The 20,050-nt window shown below is 43.2% G+C and overlaps 1 protein-coding gene across 7 annotated transcripts in view; it reads right to left on the reverse strand.

Annotated features, from left to right (window-relative positions):
- Positions 1-20,050, reverse strand: part of Tdrd5 (tudor domain containing 5) — a 48,037-nt gene that overhangs the window by 26,494 nt on the left and 1,493 nt on the right. For 4 of the 7 annotated variants that reach the window (XM_087580194.1, XM_087580193.1, XM_087580195.1 and 1 more), the window contains 9 exons: positions 19,540-19,932; positions 17,420-17,613; positions 15,129-15,212; positions 14,022-14,078; positions 9,820-9,973; positions 7,008-7,216; positions 5,915-6,135; positions 1,353-1,565; positions 612-678 (listed from right to left, as the gene is read on the reverse strand). In XM_087580194.1, coding sequence (XP_087436320.1) covers positions 612-678; positions 1,353-1,565; positions 5,915-6,135; positions 7,008-7,216; positions 9,820-9,973; positions 14,022-14,078; positions 15,129-15,212; positions 17,420-17,613; positions 19,540-19,932 — 1,592 coding nt within the window. The remainder of the gene's footprint in view (positions 1-611; positions 679-1,352; positions 1,566-5,914; positions 6,136-7,007; positions 7,217-9,819; positions 9,974-14,021; positions 14,079-15,128; positions 15,213-17,419; positions 17,614-19,539; positions 19,933-20,050) is intronic. The other 3 variants (XM_087580197.1, XM_087580196.1, XM_087580199.1) reach the window with 1 other exon arrangement.

Raw genomic sequence — 20,050 nt, forward strand, 5'->3', positions numbered from 1 at the left:
ATCCCTATTGCTTAGCAACATGTCACCCTAGCACAGCACCTCACTCGCATCTGTGGTGGCACTGGTACAAATACACTGTGTGGAAAGCCATCTGAAAGTGCACCAAGTATGCAGTGTGTGGTAATAAGTGACGGCTACTGTCGACAGATTAGCTTATTCACCCCAGCTTATCCTAAACTCCGTGTCAACAAGAGCAACTTCAAATGTCTCCAACGTCTTCTTCCTGCCCTTGTGGGAGGAGGCCTTTCTTGATTAGTCTGAACAGAACTAGCCACACTTCCTTTTGCTTCTCTCATACACCCGAGCAACTAAGAAAAGGCCACTGGATTAAAGTGGCATTAAAAGCATTTTGGGGTCATGTTTCTAGATGTGGAGAGACTCATTCCTACCTGCTTTAATTTTAAATAAAATCTTTGCAAATTTGGTGCCCGGAGTAACCAAAAGGGACAGAGACGTTAAGTGTCATTATGACACGCTGCAGCTGCTGCCCACACGTCTGTCTCTCATACAGCACACAGCCGTTCCACATGTCATCTGTGTGTCCTGAGAACATTGTCGATACTAAGGACATACCTACGCCTCTGCCAGCTAACGGGAAACAGCAAACATACCTCTGCCGGCCTCACCCACGCCAAAGAGCAAGGGATGGCCTGAGCTGGAAGCTTCGTGTAGCAGCATCTGCAGAAAACAAACACACGGCTGCTTAGTCACGCACTGCACTGCAGCCTACTGTGGACCAGAGGATCCATTCTTGTTTGGCTACTCAGGCCATTTCAATTAATTTGTGACACTTTAAATTCTTTGTACTTTAAAAATAATTTAAAAATAAATTACAAAACATAGTTAAGGTTTTCAAGAGAACTGTGTAAACAAAAGCCCCAGTGGGAGCCACTCAACCCCCCGGCGTATAAGTATCCCTCTTAGCACGAACCTGAGTCATTTCTTAATAAAACATGGAATTTTATTCTCATGGTCCATTTGAATTAATAATCAAGTGAAAGAAGAGAGGCCATCATCCAACCCTGAGAGCAAGTGACGAGGCCGGGGCAAGGCTCGGTGATTAACAGTGTGCTGTGTTGCAGAGGACTGAGTTCACTTCCCAGCTCCCACATCAGGACGCTCACGGCCACCTGTAAGTACAGCACCGGGAAGCCTACAGCTTTGGCCCTGTGTGCACCTGGCTGCATATGTACACGCACGGTTTATAGAGATAAATGTTTAAAAAGATTTGAAACGATCAGTTGTCGTACAGTAAGGATGTAAAGAAGAATAAATGGAAGATGGCAAGAGGCAAAGGTCAGAGTTCCACAATTCAGATTTTCCTTTTCCCAGTGCTTGTTAAATCAACTCACTTGAGGAACCTCAGCGAGGACTTCTGCACCGTTCCTATATTTCCGAAATCCGGGTAGAACACTTCAACCTCCTTTTTCCCAAGGATTCGATGGATAATAACCCGGTACCACCACTTGTCCTCAGAGATCCTGACACAGCACAGATGTCCTGGCTGGATAAAGTATTCTGGCATAACATACCGATCAGAAACCAGCTGGTTAGAGTAACAGCGCCTGGAGAATTACGTGATACAGAAAACCCATAGAGTAAGATCATTTTTTACTGATGTTTCAAGAACAAGAAAGTCTTAGCAAAAAGTAAAATAAAAACCCTGTAATTTCCCTGATTTATTAATCCTTATTAATGTCAATTTCATTATCCAAATTCTTTTCACCAACAAACTCCTTCCTAATATGAAAATTACACACTGGTTTTGTTATCTTACATTATCTGAATATAATCCAACTTCATCCCACAGAACTTCCTAAAATGGATACTTCCCTGCACTGTGGCTCACAGACAATCTGGGCAGAGGGGACAACGACTGTCAGAGCCAGGACACCAGGAAATCTGCTGTGAAACCCAGCACAAACAAGACCAGAATAACGGCAATGTCAAGGGACATATCAATGTGGAAGGGACATTTTTGTGGGGTCTCACCCCTGAACAAAGAACTACAGGCCACCAATAGCTTCTGGGAGGAGAAATGGCCTCTCCCAGGAATAAGCGCTAATACTGGTCATGCAATGCAGAGTGGTTAGCCCTAAACAACACACACGGAACCAAGTTGCGTTTTTATATATTTGTGATACACATACATACATGTGCATGTAACAATCATCAACAAAAAAGAGGCCGTCAACTTGGAAGGGGAGAAGGGGGTGGGTGGGAGGTGTTGCAATTATAGTTCAATTAAAAATACTCTTTTAAAACAGCATCAGCGGCTCACTAATCCCCACTAATCACTAATGTGCGATCTCTCCAGCCCACCTTCTCTCATGCTCTTGGATCCTCCATCTCCACAACCCTCTCCCATTCCTTCCTATCGCTATGCTTAATAGTCTCTGTGCTGCCTTACACATCTGGGTTCTTTGGAGTGTTTAAACCAGAAACCTAGGTTCAAATCCTGCCTCCCTTGTTTACATGATGGGTGGCTGGACTGGCTGTGCTTGAGGACTTCAGAAGCCCTCCAATCCTGTCACTTTTTCTGTGTAACATCTCACCTGCTTTCCCATCTCATTTCACTACGATGTCGCTCCCTGCAAGACCCTGCATCCCAAGTTCAAAGTTTGTATTCCCAGCTGTCTGGAAGCACTCTCTGCCCTTTTCCTCTTAATAGTAAGTAAGACACCCCTACCTTAACTAGCCATAGAGACTTACTGGGCTCTAGCTATCTGAATAAAAAGTTCTAGTTAACAGGATCTTTAAAAAAGTATATGAAGAAATATATAAATTACCATATACTTTAATCACAATTTTTTAAAAATTAAAATGTGAGACGTTCGAGTTGTGTCTTTCAAAGCAATGAATGATTTGGCTCACAACCTCTTTTCTCCTTCACATTAGCTAAGAGGGGACCTAGCAGACAGTGGTGAGCTATGTCCAAAGAGACAACACATTCTCTGGAACAAAAGGGAGAACATCAGTGTCCTTAACACCATGGAATGTCCACATTTCCACCAATGCTTCTGTTGGAACTACTTTAGGAAGAGATAAACTATATCTTCCTATGTGACCACAGCTACACAGAATCCTGACTGCCAAGTCTTCACTGCCAACTGTCTGATGCTCGCCTTAGAGGCAGTGAGTGGAAATGTCTCACTTCGCTCACCCCAGAAACCTAGCTTCTCAGACCTGTTACAATCTCTGAGCCAACGTTCTTCAGGCTGAGAATAAATCATATTCTCTCCCCAATTCTTCTATTCCCTTTCCTAGTAACTGAAAGATTTACTTTCCCAATTTCTCTAGTTTGTTCCTTTCTGCTTGTTCCCTCTCTCAGACTTGCCATTCGCTGACTTTCTTTACCTCACCGCATTCATTCACTGTCCACAGTACAGACTTCTCCTTCTAGATCTCCTGTATCAGGTCAGTTTCTCACCACTGTAACCAAATGACGGGTGTGAACAGCTGAGGACAGTCCTGGGGACTTCAGCCATGACTGTGTCTTTGCTCTGCATGGTGAGGCAGAACATGACAGGAGCATGTGCTGTTATTATCTCGTGGCAGTCAGTAGGCAGACAGCAGAGGAAAGGGTCAGGAACTTGTCTATCCTCCAAGGACACGTCCCAGTGACACACTTCCTCTGCTAAACCTCACACTTCCTATTTAAACCACTTCCCAGGAATGCCTCTAAATTATGGACCCATCTGTGGATTGATCCACTGACCGTGAGCCAGGCGCCTCACGATCCAGTCGCTTAGCTCAACACTGAACGGTACACTGAGAACCAAGCCTTTAACACGTGAGCTTTGGAGACATTTTCTATCTAAGTTTTAAGAAGGTTCTCCCCAAACCTTTAAGAAAAAAGGTTTCAGTGGCTTCTGTCTGGAAGACACCTCCCTGCGGTGCTCACAATTCAGCGTTTACATCTTCTGACTTCATCCCCAGTCAGGCCCTGCCAACATCACTAGTTCTAACTCCAATATGCTATTTGTTCCCAAGGCACATCATCCAATACTCCATTAACATTTGACGTTAGTGCCAGAGCACAGTTATTCTCTTTTCAACTGGTGAAACCTTGCTTTTGACACCTTGTTCAAACATCAACTATGAAGTTTTCCCAAACACATCTCCTGCTCCCCCGCATCCTATTTATCCCCCTGGTCATCGCCCCAGCTTCAGTGAGCTCACATCGGCAAAGACCCTGTCTTACATATGTATCCTTGTAGTATCAGGGCCTCAACAACCAGACTCTGAACAGTCACAATGTAACAGCAGCACCCGCTGCGGAGGCGGCTGGGCTGGTAAGGTGCTTGCTTGTAAAGGCAGGAAAGCAGAGTCTGATCTTCAGAACCCAGATTAGAAAACAAATGCTGGGTACAGCAGCAAGTGCTTCCCTAAGGATGTAGGGCTCACGGGCCAGCTAGCCTAGCCTAATTAACAACGCTGGTCTAGCTAGAGCCCATCTCAAAGAAGTCTTCCATCTTCCAATTTCATATGCGTTCATGGAGAGTTCCTAAGAAATGTCAATCCAAGGTTGGTCTGTGGTCTCCATACGCACACACATGTGTGCTTACACACGTGACTACATGTATGTGCACAAACAGCTGACAACACTGAACTAGAATCTAAATGCTTTACCTCTACAGCTCTGTAGTAGCCTCTAGATTACCCCAATCTGGAGATAAGGTTAGACTAAAAGAAGTTGAATCATGTACAGATCTCGGGGAATAATACTTAAAAACATGTACTAAGTCTTACAGACATAGTAGAATAGAATATAATTTTTCTCATAAGTGTGTATCTGTGTGCATGTGTGTGTTTATGCATGCACAGTAATGTTATGTGGAGGGCAGAAAGACAACCTCAGGTATCACTGTCAAGAATGCTGTCCACCTCCCTTGAGACAAGGTCGTGATTGGTCTAGAGCTCATCAACTATGCTAGACAGGTAGACAGTGAGCCCCAGAGATTCTCCTGTCTCTGCTCCCCAGTGCTACGATTACAGGTGTATGCCACCACGTCTGGAATTTTTACATAAATTCTGGAGATAAAACTCAGGTCTTTGTGTTCACACAGCAAGTACTTTACTAAGTTATCAATCAAGCCAGGGTAGTACTTCTTTCTAAGGTATTATTATTCAACTTATGCCAGGTAACTTGGTATCATATGGTATGTATGTATGTATATGTAATGGCAAAGTAGGTAAAATATGGGATGCTTTTATAAATGTAAAAAACTATTTTATGTGACGCAACATAGTCAGAAATTGTTTATGAATGAATTTATAGTGACTGAATGTGTTCACATCTTATACAGTGTTTATTAACATAGGACAGACTTTCTCAGCAGACAAAAACCAGATAAGAGTCCTTAAACCCTTGGGGCCTTGATGGCCTTCTTCTAAGTCCACACAGTTCAAATTACTGTCATAACGTGACTAAAATCCTGCTCCCTGACACTGCACTGGTACTGTAAAAGCAGTAATAGATAAAATGCCAAGTGCCTTAGCTGAATCAAGGTAGTGTCAAAACTGTTGTCACTTGGCACAATATTTCAGTTAAAAATAAAACCAAACAAACAAAAAAACAACCAAACAAACAACCATCAGTCTCACTGAGAATGAATGCCCTTGAAGCCAAGTCAGAACAGTGATGTACACCTTACTCCCAGCACTCAAGAGGCAGAGGCAGGGCTACTGAACATGCTTGGATTACAAAAATATAGCTTTTTTTTTTCATTAAAATGTTTATCATACCTCACATGAATTTTTAAAAACAGATATTTTAATTTTTGTAGTTTAAGTTTCTATCTGATAAGCATTAGTAAGTGAAAGCTTTTTGTTAGTTCAGGAGTCCTGAGACCTGTGTGTCTGCCGACTACTGATTAAAGCTAAGCGGAAGCGGAAAGCAGGAGGCCCCTACCGCATTTCAATCATCATGTCTTCAAGCAATTCCGACGAGTCTCTGCTGTAGATGCGGACGTAGAACTGGCTCGGAGAGATTATGTACTCCACGAAGACCCCCACGAGGGTGCTGGTGTCTAGCGGTGGGAGTCGGCACAGCTTCTTAGCACGCACAGCATCTGGTGGGATATCGTGGTTTGCCATCGACAAGCTCAGCTGGGATTTGTTTGTTTCTACTTGCTACAGGGACAGCAGGGAGAGAAAGAAACCATAAAGAGACATTGCAAATTCCTCAAACTACTTCACCAATCATCTCTATTACAATCACTGGGTTCAAGCCAGAACTATGATTCAGAACGCTTTAGAATGGAGTCACCATTTACAGCCACCATTTAAACATCCTTCCTCTATTATGAAAATACTGGCCCAAAAGTTAAGTGTTAAGCAAATGTCCCCAACCAAATGGGCAAAGGCATTCAGGTGGAGCCCGGCAGGTCCTCCGACCTAACCCCACTGGTAGTCGACGTTATTAAGGGATGGATCAATTCGGACTTTTCCCATCAAAAGGTTTTGCTTTTTCATCCCAACATCTGCTCGTTCCTCTAGGCCTCCCTATTGTCCTGAAGAGACTACAGCAGGCTCTCAAACTGCTCGTTCCGCTGAATTGCCTGATGGAGTGAGGAACAACCACCAATCCTTAGCAATGACAAAGTCAGGAACAGACGCAAACACAACAGAAACGTGGGAGGCCGTAATGAAGAAGGATGAAATGAACCAAGTAAGTGGGAGTGGGAACAAGGGCATCTGCCATCTGCAGCCACTGCCAAGGCTGGGCCAGGGCAGGCTCCTGCACTCTCTAAGGCCTCGACCCGCAGGCTCAGGATTAGAGAAATCAACAGAGAGGTCAGGGAACTTACATTTCAAACACCTGAAAAACTTTAACATTAGGCGTGTAGGAAACGAAAACTGGGAAACGAGAGAAATGCCGCAAAAAGTGATCCTGGGCAGAACTGGTCTTTTCCAGGGAACAGTGTCCCTAGAATTAGTTTTTTCTAAAGAGCACTTGGTTTCAAGAGGCACTCACTCGGTTACTGCGGCTGCTGCCCACTCACCAGCTGCAAAGGCTTCACCACAAGATTAGGCTTCTTGTAGGCCTTCTGCTCTGCCTCCTTGTGGTTCTTCAAAGGGCAATCCCATGTGGTCTTCTTAACTGCTACAGTGGATAGTGAATTTCTAGAGGGACTGGAGGCCCACGCGTTAGCTTCTATTCTCTTGTCTGGTTGAACTAGACACGAATTTCTGACTGATGAAAGCGGTCCAGCTGAAAGAGACAGAGGGTGGTTACAGTGTGCGACCACGACCTCTACGTGGCCCCGTGAGGCAGGCACCAGGGAGAGAGGCAGCAATGGAGCTTGTCCTTGCAGATGGAGAGACACAAGGGAACAGCATACTAAAGGAGAAACAAACTGTAAAATCCTCACGCTGGGAAAACAGGAGCTGGCACAACTTCTCAAACTCTGGTGAGTGACTGTCTCAACATCTGATCTCCAATTTCTCCTTCTAACTAAACCTCGGACAGTTATTTTTAACACAGATTTGCTTTAATATTCCATAATATGATGCCTTAACTCATAGAGAATTCCTCAATCAACCTCACATTTAATTGAAATTTATGCATATAGGAGTTCCTGGGGCTGGCACATTATGGACTCCTCAGATCTACAACTAACCACAATGGTTCCTAAAGAAACAAACTCACAAGCACATTAATATGTAGGCACAAAAATATTAATCATATTTGGCTAGAATGAATAAGGGTCGAGTTTCATCCCCTAAATAGCAAAATAAATAAAAAAAATTAAGATACTAATCGCCACGCTTTTACAATGGTAAAAATGGAAACAATCTAAACGTCTACCAAGAGGACACTGACTAAATGAAATATACAGGAACTGCACAAAGGTAAAAAGGGAAAATGCTAACATGAAAACAATATATTAAATATAAGAAGCAAAGACACAATATTTACGTAATAATGCTTTGCGTAAGAAAATTATGTTATAATTAAGTATATAATCTGTAAGAGGTTGTGAAATATACTCCTCAAAGCTACAAGCATTAACTACCTCTGTATTGTTAAAGGGCTTTTGTGGTTAGAAGTCGTCCCGACTTCAGATCAGAGCCTGCTCAAATCCTCCAGGTCCTGTAAGTACGTGGCATCCTGGAGCTCTGTGAGGCAGCCAAACTGTACTGTTCGGGGCCATATCTCCGCCCACCCTAACCTACAGTGTGACGGAGTCTCATGTCTGGTACTGGGTTTTTAAGTTCCCAAGGGACAGGAACACTCAAGAGTCCCTCTGGAGCTATGACACCTGGGCCATGACAATGACCAGCATGAGGTGCGGGACTCACAGCTTGGCAGTAAATCAGGATAGAATATGGAAAGGTAGATGTCTGTCCTAACCACTTTAAAACATACAGAATGGACTGGGGAGGGAAGCAGCTCAGAGGTCAATGAAGCCTTGCCTTGCAAACAGAAGGATCTCAGTCTGACCCCTCAGAATCCACATTTAAAATCACAAGGCCAGGCCTGGGGTATGTGTGCCTGTCATCCCAGTGCTGGAGAAGCAGGACCAGTGGGAGTCCTGGGTCTCCCTGGGCAACTAGCAATCTTATTTCAAAAGTAAGTACGGAAAGAAAAAGGTGGGCAGGCTGAGGGACACCACCCGAGGTTACACTCTGGTTTCCCAGGCACGCGCATGGGCACACAGGTGCACCCGCCCCAATCACACTTTATAAAAGCACCATGTTGTTCACACCTTTGCAAAATGTTGCCACTGAGGGGAGTGAGTAAAGGACACACGGGACTCTGTCTACACTGCACAGTCATATAAACTTATCTCGATAAAAACTCTAAGAGAAAACCAAACTGGGCCAAAAACAAAACAGAAAAACAAAAATATGATGTCCTATGTCCAACGTGGTTTCCTAGAGTAAATACAGGACAGGCGGAGGTGGTGTTCGCCTTTAATGCCAATGGTCGGGAGGCAGAGAAGGTGAATCTGTGAGGTCAAGACCAGCCTGGTCTACAGAGCAAGCTCCAGGACAGCTGGAGCCACACAGAGAAACCTTGTCTTGAAAAACCGAAAGAGACTGGGGGTGGGGGGAGAACACTTGGTTTGGAGTTAATTTATTGTAAAATATAAATGTGCATTCCTCGTACACATGTAATGTATTCTGACTTTCCACTTATTTCTAAGAAGCGTTTGCTGCATAGCCTGAGAAGCATTACCTATCAAACAACCAACTCAGAATTATTCCTTCAGAATTGCTGATAACTGGACAATAAAGAAAGTGACAGGCTGGAGAGACGCTCAGTGGCTAACGCACTGGCTGCCCTTGCAGAAGGCCGGGTTTGACTTAGCACCCACGTAGCAGCTCAGAACTGTCTGCAACTCCAGTTCCTGGAGTTCTGACCCTCTTCCTGCCTCTGCAGGCACCGCTCACACGTGGTGCAGACAGACACACACTCAGACAAAACACCCATATACACAAAATACAAATAATCTTTAAAAAAAAAAAGAAATTGTTAGATGCGGTGCTCACGCCTATCCTCTCGGCACTCAGGAGGTGGCGACAAGAGAGTTCCCTAGTTTAAGATCTGCTGGGTTATACAGTGAATTCCAGGCCAGCCTGGGCTACATAATAAAAACCTGTCTCAATAAATAAATTAGATAAATTATAAAAATTTAAAATTTTAAACCAATAATGCAGGTTAACTTTACTACAGTTATCACTAAAAGGGTCATTATTCAAACATTTTGTGGCTAATATGGAAGGCGTTTGGGTCATGTGATTCTACTGGTGACTAAATGCTTCTTCCTTCAATAGAACATGGCATCCGTGTTATCCCATGTCACTCACCAGGTAGCAGAGGTCTCAGGTCAGCATCAAACACAAGCAAGTCTTGCTTTTCTTCACTGAACTCAACTCGGAGAATGTCACTGAGAGCGCCAACAAGTTCTGTCACGTTTAAGAACCCTAGTTGTTTTGGTGAAAGTTGTTCTTTAAAAACTAGCTGTCATAAAAAAAAAAATGGAAAGGCATGAAAACTCTGGCTAAACGTTAGGCGAGGCTTTAATTTGGATTTTGTCAACCTAAATACTTAAGGCTCTGTGAACTCAAGTGCAAAAGCCTGTTTCACTGGCAGCCAATCTAGCATAACCGCTGAACTGGCCGGCAGTCCTAGAGACCCTTTCTCAAGAGACAAGATGAACAGCTGCCAAGGAACAACACCCAAAGCCGACCTCTAGGTGCCACATACATGTGTACACACACACACACAAGCATGCACATGCATGTGCACATACATCTATGCTATTCTTAATACCAACGGTTCTTCTCTCCTGCCTAGGCTTTAAGGATGTGAAGGCTTGCTTCTGAACTAGAGCCTTTCGTGACAGCTCTGTAAAGGACTGACCGGCCCCTCACAGAGTACAGCTGTGGCACAGAGTGTCACATGACGCTCAATAGCACACTCAATTCTTTATGACTTCTCCCACAGAACACTTGTAAAAGTGGGTGTCCAGGGCCAGGCAGATCATCCTTCAGGTCATTTACAGCCACCCATCAGCACACCACAGGAAACACTACCAGGGGGTGGGGCGGGGCGGGGCGGGGCGGAGCGGGGGTAGCAAACTAGAATTTTTTCCTACTTCCTGTGGTGGTACATATTAAAGCTCCTTCTCTTTATGTTTATCAGTCTCAAACAGTTTCTCAGATAATTGTGTTGTATTAACTGTGAAAACAATTAACTAGGATAAGCAGGATTAAAATACAAATGAGCTATTGCTTTATTTTCTTAGATTTTTTAATTGTGCCTGCATGCTGGTATGTGCACAAGTGTGAGTCTCCCGAGCAGCTGGACGTGCTGGACCACCTAGAGCTGGAGGTACAGGCCGTTGGGAGCCACCTGACGTGGGTGCTGGAAACTGGGGTCCTCTGAGCCATCTCTCCAGACCCCAATCAGTCACTTTTAATAGTATATTCAAAAGACCCAAGGAAAGAGTCAGCAAAAACAAGTCTCAGGAGGGAGAAGAGGATGAACAGGATAACTATGGTTCTCAAAGTTCTCAAAATATGAAATTGTGAAAGAAAAACTATTTTAAAGAAAAACATTATGGTGAAAACTCTCTCACAAATTAAAACTTTATTCCTTAAAAAAAAATCAAGTTTCCACTCAGCCCAAATGTCATCTCTTATCAGTCACCTAGTAATCACCTCCCCAGAAATAACTATTATTAACAATTTTTGTGTAACTTTGCAGAAATTGTCAAAACTTAAGTGGGCTCCAATATAAGATATACATCTTGGAGGGGTTGGGGATTTAGCTCAGTGGTAGAGCGCTTGCCTAGCAGACGCAATGCCCTGGGTTCGGTCCCCAGCTCCGAAAAAAAGAAAAAGGAAAAAAAAAAGAAAGATATACATCTTGCTTTTTTAGTTACTATAAAGTTATTCCACATTATTACTGTATGAAACACAGCTCAGATAGATTCTATGATTAACTGGTGTGCTTTCTGTTCTACTGGCCCCCAACAATGTACAGTACAGAGGCTGGCATGGTTCTACACCACTCCGCCCTCCCCCCTCCCTTTCCAGAGCCCCATCTACTCGCTTCCCCCCCCCCCCCCCCCCCGAGCTGGGGACTGAACCCAGGGCCTTGCGCTTGCTAGGCAAGCGCTCTACCGCTGAGCTAAATCCCCAACCCCTTATCTACTCGCTTTTATACAGATTCTTTCAGAGTTCAGAATCGGCTTTCAAGTGTGTACACATACCTACCATATCATCTTTTATTTTTGCCAACCTGCTACATTTTCCAGGATAAACTGGTACTGCAGACACAACTTCCTGCCACTCAAGCTCTGGCTGGCCCGTCTGCTCTCACAAGGCTACAATGAGTCTGTGTTCTACAGTGGGGCACATAGTAGCTGTTTCTTTTCAAAATGTCAGCAGTGTTGATCATCACTGTTGGTTACTGGACCACAGGGCTCATTCAGGCACATCAGATCAATGGCTGACGTCGTCTGAACTGGGACTGAACTGGGGACTTGCACATGTCGTCTACGTGTTCTGTCCCTCGGCTCATCTCCAGCCCTAATACCACCTTTAGTAGCCATTCTTCAAAGATGAATGCTTCTCCATTGCCTCCCAGATTGTCTACGTAACTTTTGTAACTATATGCACTGACAGAATTCAATGTACCTGATGGGCTTCCAGCCATTAAAATTAAAGCCTGAAACTCATCAGTAAATCTGTAAGTCCTTTGGATGTGAACCTAGTCTTCAGCCTTTCCTACTGATCTGTCAACATGTTCCAGGTTCAACTCATGCAATTGCAATAAATATTCTTGTATATGTTCTAATTATCTCAATTACTCCTGTGTAATGTCACATTATATAACAATAATTTCAGAATAACAATAGTATCCTCTCCAACACAGTAACAATAAAACCTCTAGATATGGTCACCCTTTCCTCTGCCCCTTTGTGTAATTGTACTTCATCAGAGCAGACACTAATCCTCTTCCTTTGAACTGCCATTCAGTTTCACCCTGTAATGTTTCCTTCTGGCAATGTTAACTGTCTGTCTCCCTAGGGAACCGACCTCTGCCTACATGGAGTGTCTCCTGTCCCTGTCATCGGCCTTTCTCCTGAGTCACTGTGGCTCCTTCATGCCCAGCACCTGCAGGAACAGGTGTCTTTCCCATCTTTTTCAGTGAACCGCTCTGCCCTCATATGTATTTATTTTGGGTTATTATGTTAACTACATAAAGTAATTTGGGAGAAAGCCTGTCTTACTCCTTCCTGTCACGGTCTATAATTTTTTTTTTTGTTGTTGTTGTTGTCAAGTTACACATTGGTCTGGTTTCTTATCCTGTATCACGGGCTTTTTTGTTTTATTTTGTTTTGTTTCTGCTTTGTTTTGTTTTGTTTTGTTTTTGAGGTAGGGTTTCTCCGTGTAGTTCTGGCTGTCTTGGAACTCACTCCATAGATCAGGCTGGCCTCAAACTCACTACATCTCCCTGCCTCTGGCTCCCGAATGCTGGGATTAAAGGCAGGTGCCACCACCACTGGGCTCACAGGCTATCTCAATTACAGCAGTTAGTCCACTTACATTAACGAAAGCATCAGATCTAGATTTAGAGCTCCCATGCTGCATAAGGAGACCCCATATACATCCTGGTCCCTCCTCTCACCTTTTTTAAGTTCAGGTGACTCCACCTATATCCTCCCATCCATATCTTCCCATCTGTATCTGCCCACCTGTATCCTGCACTCCACATCTTGTTCCTGTTTCCTTGCCCGCCTTCCTGAGTCACTGCGCGCACTGACAGAAGTGGTTTCATCTGTTGGCTTTATGGCTACCCTTGCATCTCTAATGGCTGCTCTGGGTTATAATACACACCTTACCTCCCTAGTGTTGGTCTGCATGTCACAGAGAGCACAATAGTTTGCAGTTTGTGCTATCTGTTATGTCATCACATCGGCTTTATGTAATAAACCCAGCCAGAGGCTATCACTTTAGCTTTAAATAGTAGCGTGTCTTAACTCGTGAGAGAGTCATCTTTCAGATATAGGTACATGTTTACTTCATCCTCTGTTCTTCAGCTCCTCCTCAAGACTCAAGTTCTAATCTGGCATAATTTCAGTTAGCTTAAACTACATTTTTTTTTCTTACTATGCAGGTCTGTTTATACTTCTCTATTTTTTGATTATCGTGTCTTTACAGTATTATCATTCTTAATATCATTGTTGGATATAAAATCAAGAATGTATATGAGAGGTTCTGTTTTTCCGTATCTGAGTACTATCACACTTAAAAATACGTTAATCATTATTTCAATGTTGTTATAACAATAAGTAGTAAAAACGTTCTTCCTATTCATAACCAGGAATTTTTACTAGCCATATTTTTAAGTAGCCTTATCATAATAAAGAAAAAGCCACAAAACATAAAACAAGGTGGTTTAAGTGCTGATAGCACAGACAGAGGATCCAGTGGCAATGGCAAACGAACGTGTCTATCAGAAGGAAAAGCGGCAATGCAAAGAGTAAGAAAACACCTACCTCAAACTCGCCAAGCAGTTTAGAAATGAACAAGCCTTGTGGAAACTTAGACACGACCTAATCAACAGAAACGAAACACAGATATAAGTGAAAGATTAAGAGCCACATGAGAATCCTTAGTTTAATGAATGAATACTTTTATCTTTATCAATTTTTTTATCAATGAACATGTTTCCCTATTTTTGGTGCTGTATTAAGCGTGAACAATATCCTTGAACAAACAATTGTCAACACTGTTCAAGTTTCAAAAATAACAAGCGAAGGCTGCCAGAGTGTATCTGCTTTTGCTGCCCCAGCCTATCTGTTTTTGCCTGTCTCCCACCAAAGTCACAGCACTGAAGCGGGATAATTCAAGGCAGTAGGAACTATGATGCCATTTCCTTAACTCAGATCAGGACCAAAATCCTCAAGGCGGACTACACTGGTCCATTATACAACAGCCGAAGGGTTTCCATATGCTAATAACACAAAATAATAAAACAGGCCAATCATACAAATGTGTAAACCAGTACAAAGGACACATAAAAGCAGCTAATGTAAAACTGTTATCATTTAAAATGTGGTGGGAGTAAAGCTGTCTGCTGAAATGTCCATATGTTCAACTCCTGATTTTTATCCTCAACAAATCAAAAGTTCAGCGCCTCTGATGGCAACTGTTTTACATCAATGTTCAAGAGAGTTCACTGCAGGATTTTTTTTTAATAGCCAAGATCCAAAGCAACTCAACCTTTAATCCCTCACAGATCCTCCTAAATGAATCATGGAACGTTTACACTTCGGGCTACACTAACCATGGCCAATAACTACATTTGCAGGAGAGAAACCTGAACTGGAAAGATCTCGAACTGTTTGTCAACAATGATTTGTTGGGCAAGGAAGGAAAAAGAGGGAAGAGAACATTTACTGAAGAGTCATTTTCTTAACAATTTCGCACCAAAATTCTCAGGATATATTTATTCCTTTTTTATATAAAAAACTGTGTTCATGTATCAGTATTTTAGAAACAATGAGAAATAAACACAAAGCTAAATAATTACTGCAGGCAATTAAATCAACCCACATGAGAAAACCAATTATTTTTGTTTCCAAGAAATGGAAAATACTTACAAATTTTATCTTGTGCTTTAGGTCTGGATCAACAGTTCCTCCAGGTCCAATTTGTGCAATTACTGATTTGAATGTGCTCTCCAACTGTGAATAGAGCAAAAAGTCAAAGCTCTTCAAAGTCACAGATGTAAGCAAGCTATAAAGCAAAATGTATTTCAGTCAGATGGGTCAAATGCAGCTCTGTGGTTAAGAGCACTTACTGCTCTCGCAGAGGACCTCAGTTCCGTTCTTAGCCTTTGACCTCGTGGGCATCTGTATTCACAGGATATACTCACACACAGACACAAGTATATGTATATACACATAGGATATGTATACACATAGTTAAGTAATTTTAAAAAGCAGCACTGAGATGTTTTATACTGTATCGAATATGTAAATGAAATTTGTCTGAAACTAGACACTGAGGAATATTCCTAGTTAAACAGTATTATCTATAAGACGCTCTGCAGTCTCCAGTTAGTGGATACTCTTGTCCAGAAATGATACTTGCCATTCATTTCCTAAAGTTACTTAGTATTATTAAATACTTAGTGACTGCCTAAAGTTGAAAGGAATGGGCTGTTAGAAGGTTCCTGAAAGGGAGTTAGGGGTGTTGAGTTAAGAGCACAACTGAAACGAATGGCCTTTTAAAAGAGCAGTAGGGGGTTGGGGATTTAGCTCAGTGGTAGAGCGCTTGCCTAGGAAGCGCAGCCCTGGGTTCGGTCCCCAGCTCCAAAAAAAAGAACCAAAAAAAAAAGAGCAGTAGGTGAATCTCCTTTATGTAATATAAGCAAAGGATGAAAGAAATGGGGTGTGTGTGTGTGTGTGTGTGTGTGTGTGTGTGTGTGTGTGTACGCACACTTGTGCACAGTCACCTGAGGAGGCTGCCGGGGTGGGGGTGGGAGTGCTGTCAGTGGCAGAGTCACTATCTAATAGGTTTCCTGCTCTGGGAATTGGGAAGCAAAGTCCTAAAAGCATGGGAGAGGAGAAGGGTGGGTAGGTATTTGAGGACCTGAATTTGGAAAGTAGGGAGTCACTGAGGAAGATACCCATCATCAACCTCAGGTCTGCACACACAGACACACACACCCACAGACACACACACACACACACACACACACACTCATGCTCACTCACACACAGTAACACACACATACTCACACATTGATTTTATAATTAAAATTAACTTCATAACATTTAATTTTATAGCTCTAAGCTACTATAAAGTGACAGCTATCAGAAGCCTGGGGGGGCGGGCTGAGGTAGTCCATTTAATGCAGCAAGGACGCTTGTCAAGGAGACAGCACTGCCTTAACTGCTGTCCTTACTCAGAAAAATCTCAGTTCATACCTGACATATTATACAAAAAGTAGTATGAGAAAACTCAGAAAATTAGATCACCGGAATCAAGACTTCAACTTTACAAAAGACGAGATTAAGAAGAGAAAAAGTGGGGCTGGAGAAAAGGTTCAGTGGTCGTTGAGAGTGTTTGCTCTTGCACAAGACCCAGGTTCCTTGCCCAGCATCACCTGCTGGCTCACAATCATTTCCTGACTCCATTTCCGGGGGATCTGATGCTCTCTTCCTGCCTCCCTACCCACCAGGCATGCCCATGGTGCACATCCACACATACAGTCAAAACACGCAGAGAATAAAAGAAATAAATCTAAAAAGAGTCAAACCACAAACCAGGAGAAAATGTCTGCATTGTATGTTCATGTTAAAAGACTTACATCCAGAACGTACTGAATTCTTCCATTTCCATAAAATGACAAAACCCAATTTTGTTAAGGACCAAATATTCTGGTATTTCAAAGACCATATACAAATGGCAACTATGTACGTAAAAAGATACCTAACATGGTTATTAGATGTATTCTCCGGCATAAAATCAACTAACATAATTCTAAACAGAAACTGGATGTGGAGTTACAGACAAGAATGTATCTGCCCAGAAGACCCCAGAAGCCACGTGGCTGAGAAAACTGCTGCCTTTCACCTCTCCGTAAATCGCCAGAGACAGACAAGAGGCTTAGTCACGTCCACAGTCAATGCGTGCATTTAAAAAGCTTTTGTCTTTATTATTTTATGTGTAAGGTGAATGTGTACGTGTATGTCTACGGAGGGTTTTGAGTCACCACGTGCTGGAATGAGCCCAGGTCCTCTGCAAAAGCAGCCAGTGCCTTTAAGGACTGCACCTGTTCTCCAGGCTCAGGTTTCAGTTATCCCACGATCAGCTTCCCCATCCGGTCTAAGTCATCATGCCGCTCAGCCAGAAAGCCTGTTTTCAGTATTTCTCTATCCCTTACCTGGTTTAATTTTTCAGTGTGGCTAAGCCTTGAAGCCTCCACTGTGTTAAACATGGGTATCTTCTCCATGCTCAGTACTTGCTTTGGGGGCTCCATATTGGAAATGGGTTGTGAAAAGCGTGTCTTCGTGACTGGGAATCCTGTAGAGTATGACCCCTGTTGTTTCATTCTAAACGGCTGAGTAAAAATTTTACCTTTTGTTAAGAAAGAAGAAAAAAACAGTGACTAGCAATTTCTCAGGAGTTTTATATACAAAGACACTAACTGCCCTCAGTTTAGAAGGGAAAATGTACATAGCCAATAAAACTTATATAATATGTTGGTTGGTCATTTGTTAAAAAAAAAATACTAAGAAACCACATTACTGAAAAGATTGTTGCTCTCTAAAATTCCATATAAGGTTACCTGAATATAATTGGGGAGTAGCATTTTATAGGCAAAAACTTTAAAGACTGTGTTTCATTTCAAAGGCCAAAGAGTGCCCCACCAAGCAGTCCGCACAGAGCTACACTTCCCATGGTAGGTGTAAGGCAGGGCAAGGAGAACACAGTCCTAAAATGTAAGTCCTCTCCTGGGAACTGTATTCCACAGTGCTTGGATCCCCTGAAAATCATCATGGTCTAGTGTTTTCTTTACCCCAAGGTCCAGTTTACTAAATATGCCAATTATTTCTGAGGTATCTGAAGATATGGAAAATGGGAATGAGTCCATCACTGGGAAGAATACCCACGCCAACATTCGGTAAACGTTGGCAAATTACTTTACACAATAGTTTTTGGTTTTCTTCTTATGTGCTGAAACAAACCCAGGGCTCGCACGTGCTAGGCTAGTGCCCTAGCAGTGAGGAGGTCACACACCCAGCCCTCTGTAAACTCAATAGCACAGCTGAGTCCTCCTAATCTGAGCCCTGAAGAACACTGGCAGGGTTGAGAGACCTCCCCACAGCACGCACTGGCATCGAGCTTTCTCTGAGCACAACATACCCCCCTCATATCTTTAGAATGTCACCCACCAGCTTAGCACTGCTTTGCAAACTCGTGACACATTCTCGTGACTCTCTCCTACTTTAATCTGAATGCAGACTTTGGAACAAAAGGTCCGCTAAACAGACATACCATTCTGTGAAACAAGCGCCCCTTCCCCGATTAGTGTACACACTCTGTCCAGAGGCTGAGGTGATGACTACGTTAGTCTTGAGTCTCATCTCTCACATAGTATGAAGTTACTGAATGCCAGGTTCTCCTCCACCCTTGTCTCACGTAAGGCCCTCGGTACCACGCCAAGTCCCATGTATTGTATCTACAGCAGAGATCTGGACCAAGACTTACGGAGGACTGACTGACTTGCCGAAGATTATTCAACTTGTAAGTGGCAGACATGATTCTACTTTATCAAACTCATGGAGTTTAACCCTTTGATTCCCTTTCCAGGAACATTGCTCTAAGGTTTGCTCACCCACAGCACAATCATTTTAAAAAATATCCTATGTGTTATGTGTGTTTTACTTGAATATATGTCTGTGTAACACATACATGCCCGGTGCCCACAGAGGCCAGAAGAGGGAGTCAGATCCTCTGGAACTGGCGTTATAGAGAACGACGAACCACCCTGTGGGTGCTGGGAACTGAATGTTGGTTCTCCAGGAGGGTGGCCATCTCTCCAGCCCTACAATTATTGTTTTTAATTTAAATTTTTTTGAGAATTTCATACATGAGTGCTGTGTTTGTGTCAGTTCCACTTCTGTCTGCCCTCCAACTCTTCCCATGTCCCACAACTCTCAAGTTTGTGACCTCCTCAATTACTGTTACACACATGCACACACACACACGTACATATATCCTGCTGAGTTCATCCAGTGTTGCTCACATGTGAATATATTTAGGGCTGACTACTTAGTATTAAAAGCCCATCACAGGGCTCATCCTTGGAGAAGGCTGATCCCCTCTCTGCAGCCATTAATTGCTCGTAGCTGTTCATCCTGGTGTAGATGGAGCCTTCCGAGATGGCCCCCACCAGGCTGCCCTGTCAACTGCTGCTGTCTTTGTGCAGGGTCTTGTTTAGGTAACCCTATTTTCCAGAGTCTGTGGGCACGACACAATGATTAACGCTGACAGGCTTACCTGCTGGCCATTCTCTCTGCTTTTCCTCTGATGCACTCTTTTTTAGTGTCAACAGAGAACCTGCTCTGGTCTGCTCTACACAAATGACATCCGAAGCAGCACTCAGCACTTCAAACATAGAGAGGAATCCATACTGCATATACTGAAAGGATCGTCCGAAACGCCTGGCAAATGCCTTTTCAAAGTCAGAAAGGAGAACAGGAGACAATGCCAAAAGGTCTTTCAACTCACTCTTCACTACTGCCGGGAGAATAGGGGGCACCCTTCCGCGGTAAGGCACGCGGCCGGAGCAAACGCTGCTTCTTCCCTTTTGCATGGAGTTTCGGACCTTATGGCTCCTTCTCTGCTTTGCAACCAAACTTGCTATTCCTTTGGTGGATTCATCTGGAATGGCTGAGGAGATGGGGGGTAGAGAAATCACTTTCAGGTAAACAACACACTCCATTTGTCCTTTGTATCTGCAATCACACAGCCAACTGTCAACTCTCCAGAGAGCTGTTTACTTGGGTAG

This window comes from Rattus norvegicus, chromosome 13, assembly GCF_021556685.1.
Source record: "Rattus norvegicus strain SHRSP/BbbUtx chromosome 13, alternate assembly SHRSP_T2T, whole genome shotgun sequence".
NCBI lineage: Eukaryota > Metazoa > Chordata > Mammalia > Rodentia > Muridae > Rattus > Rattus norvegicus.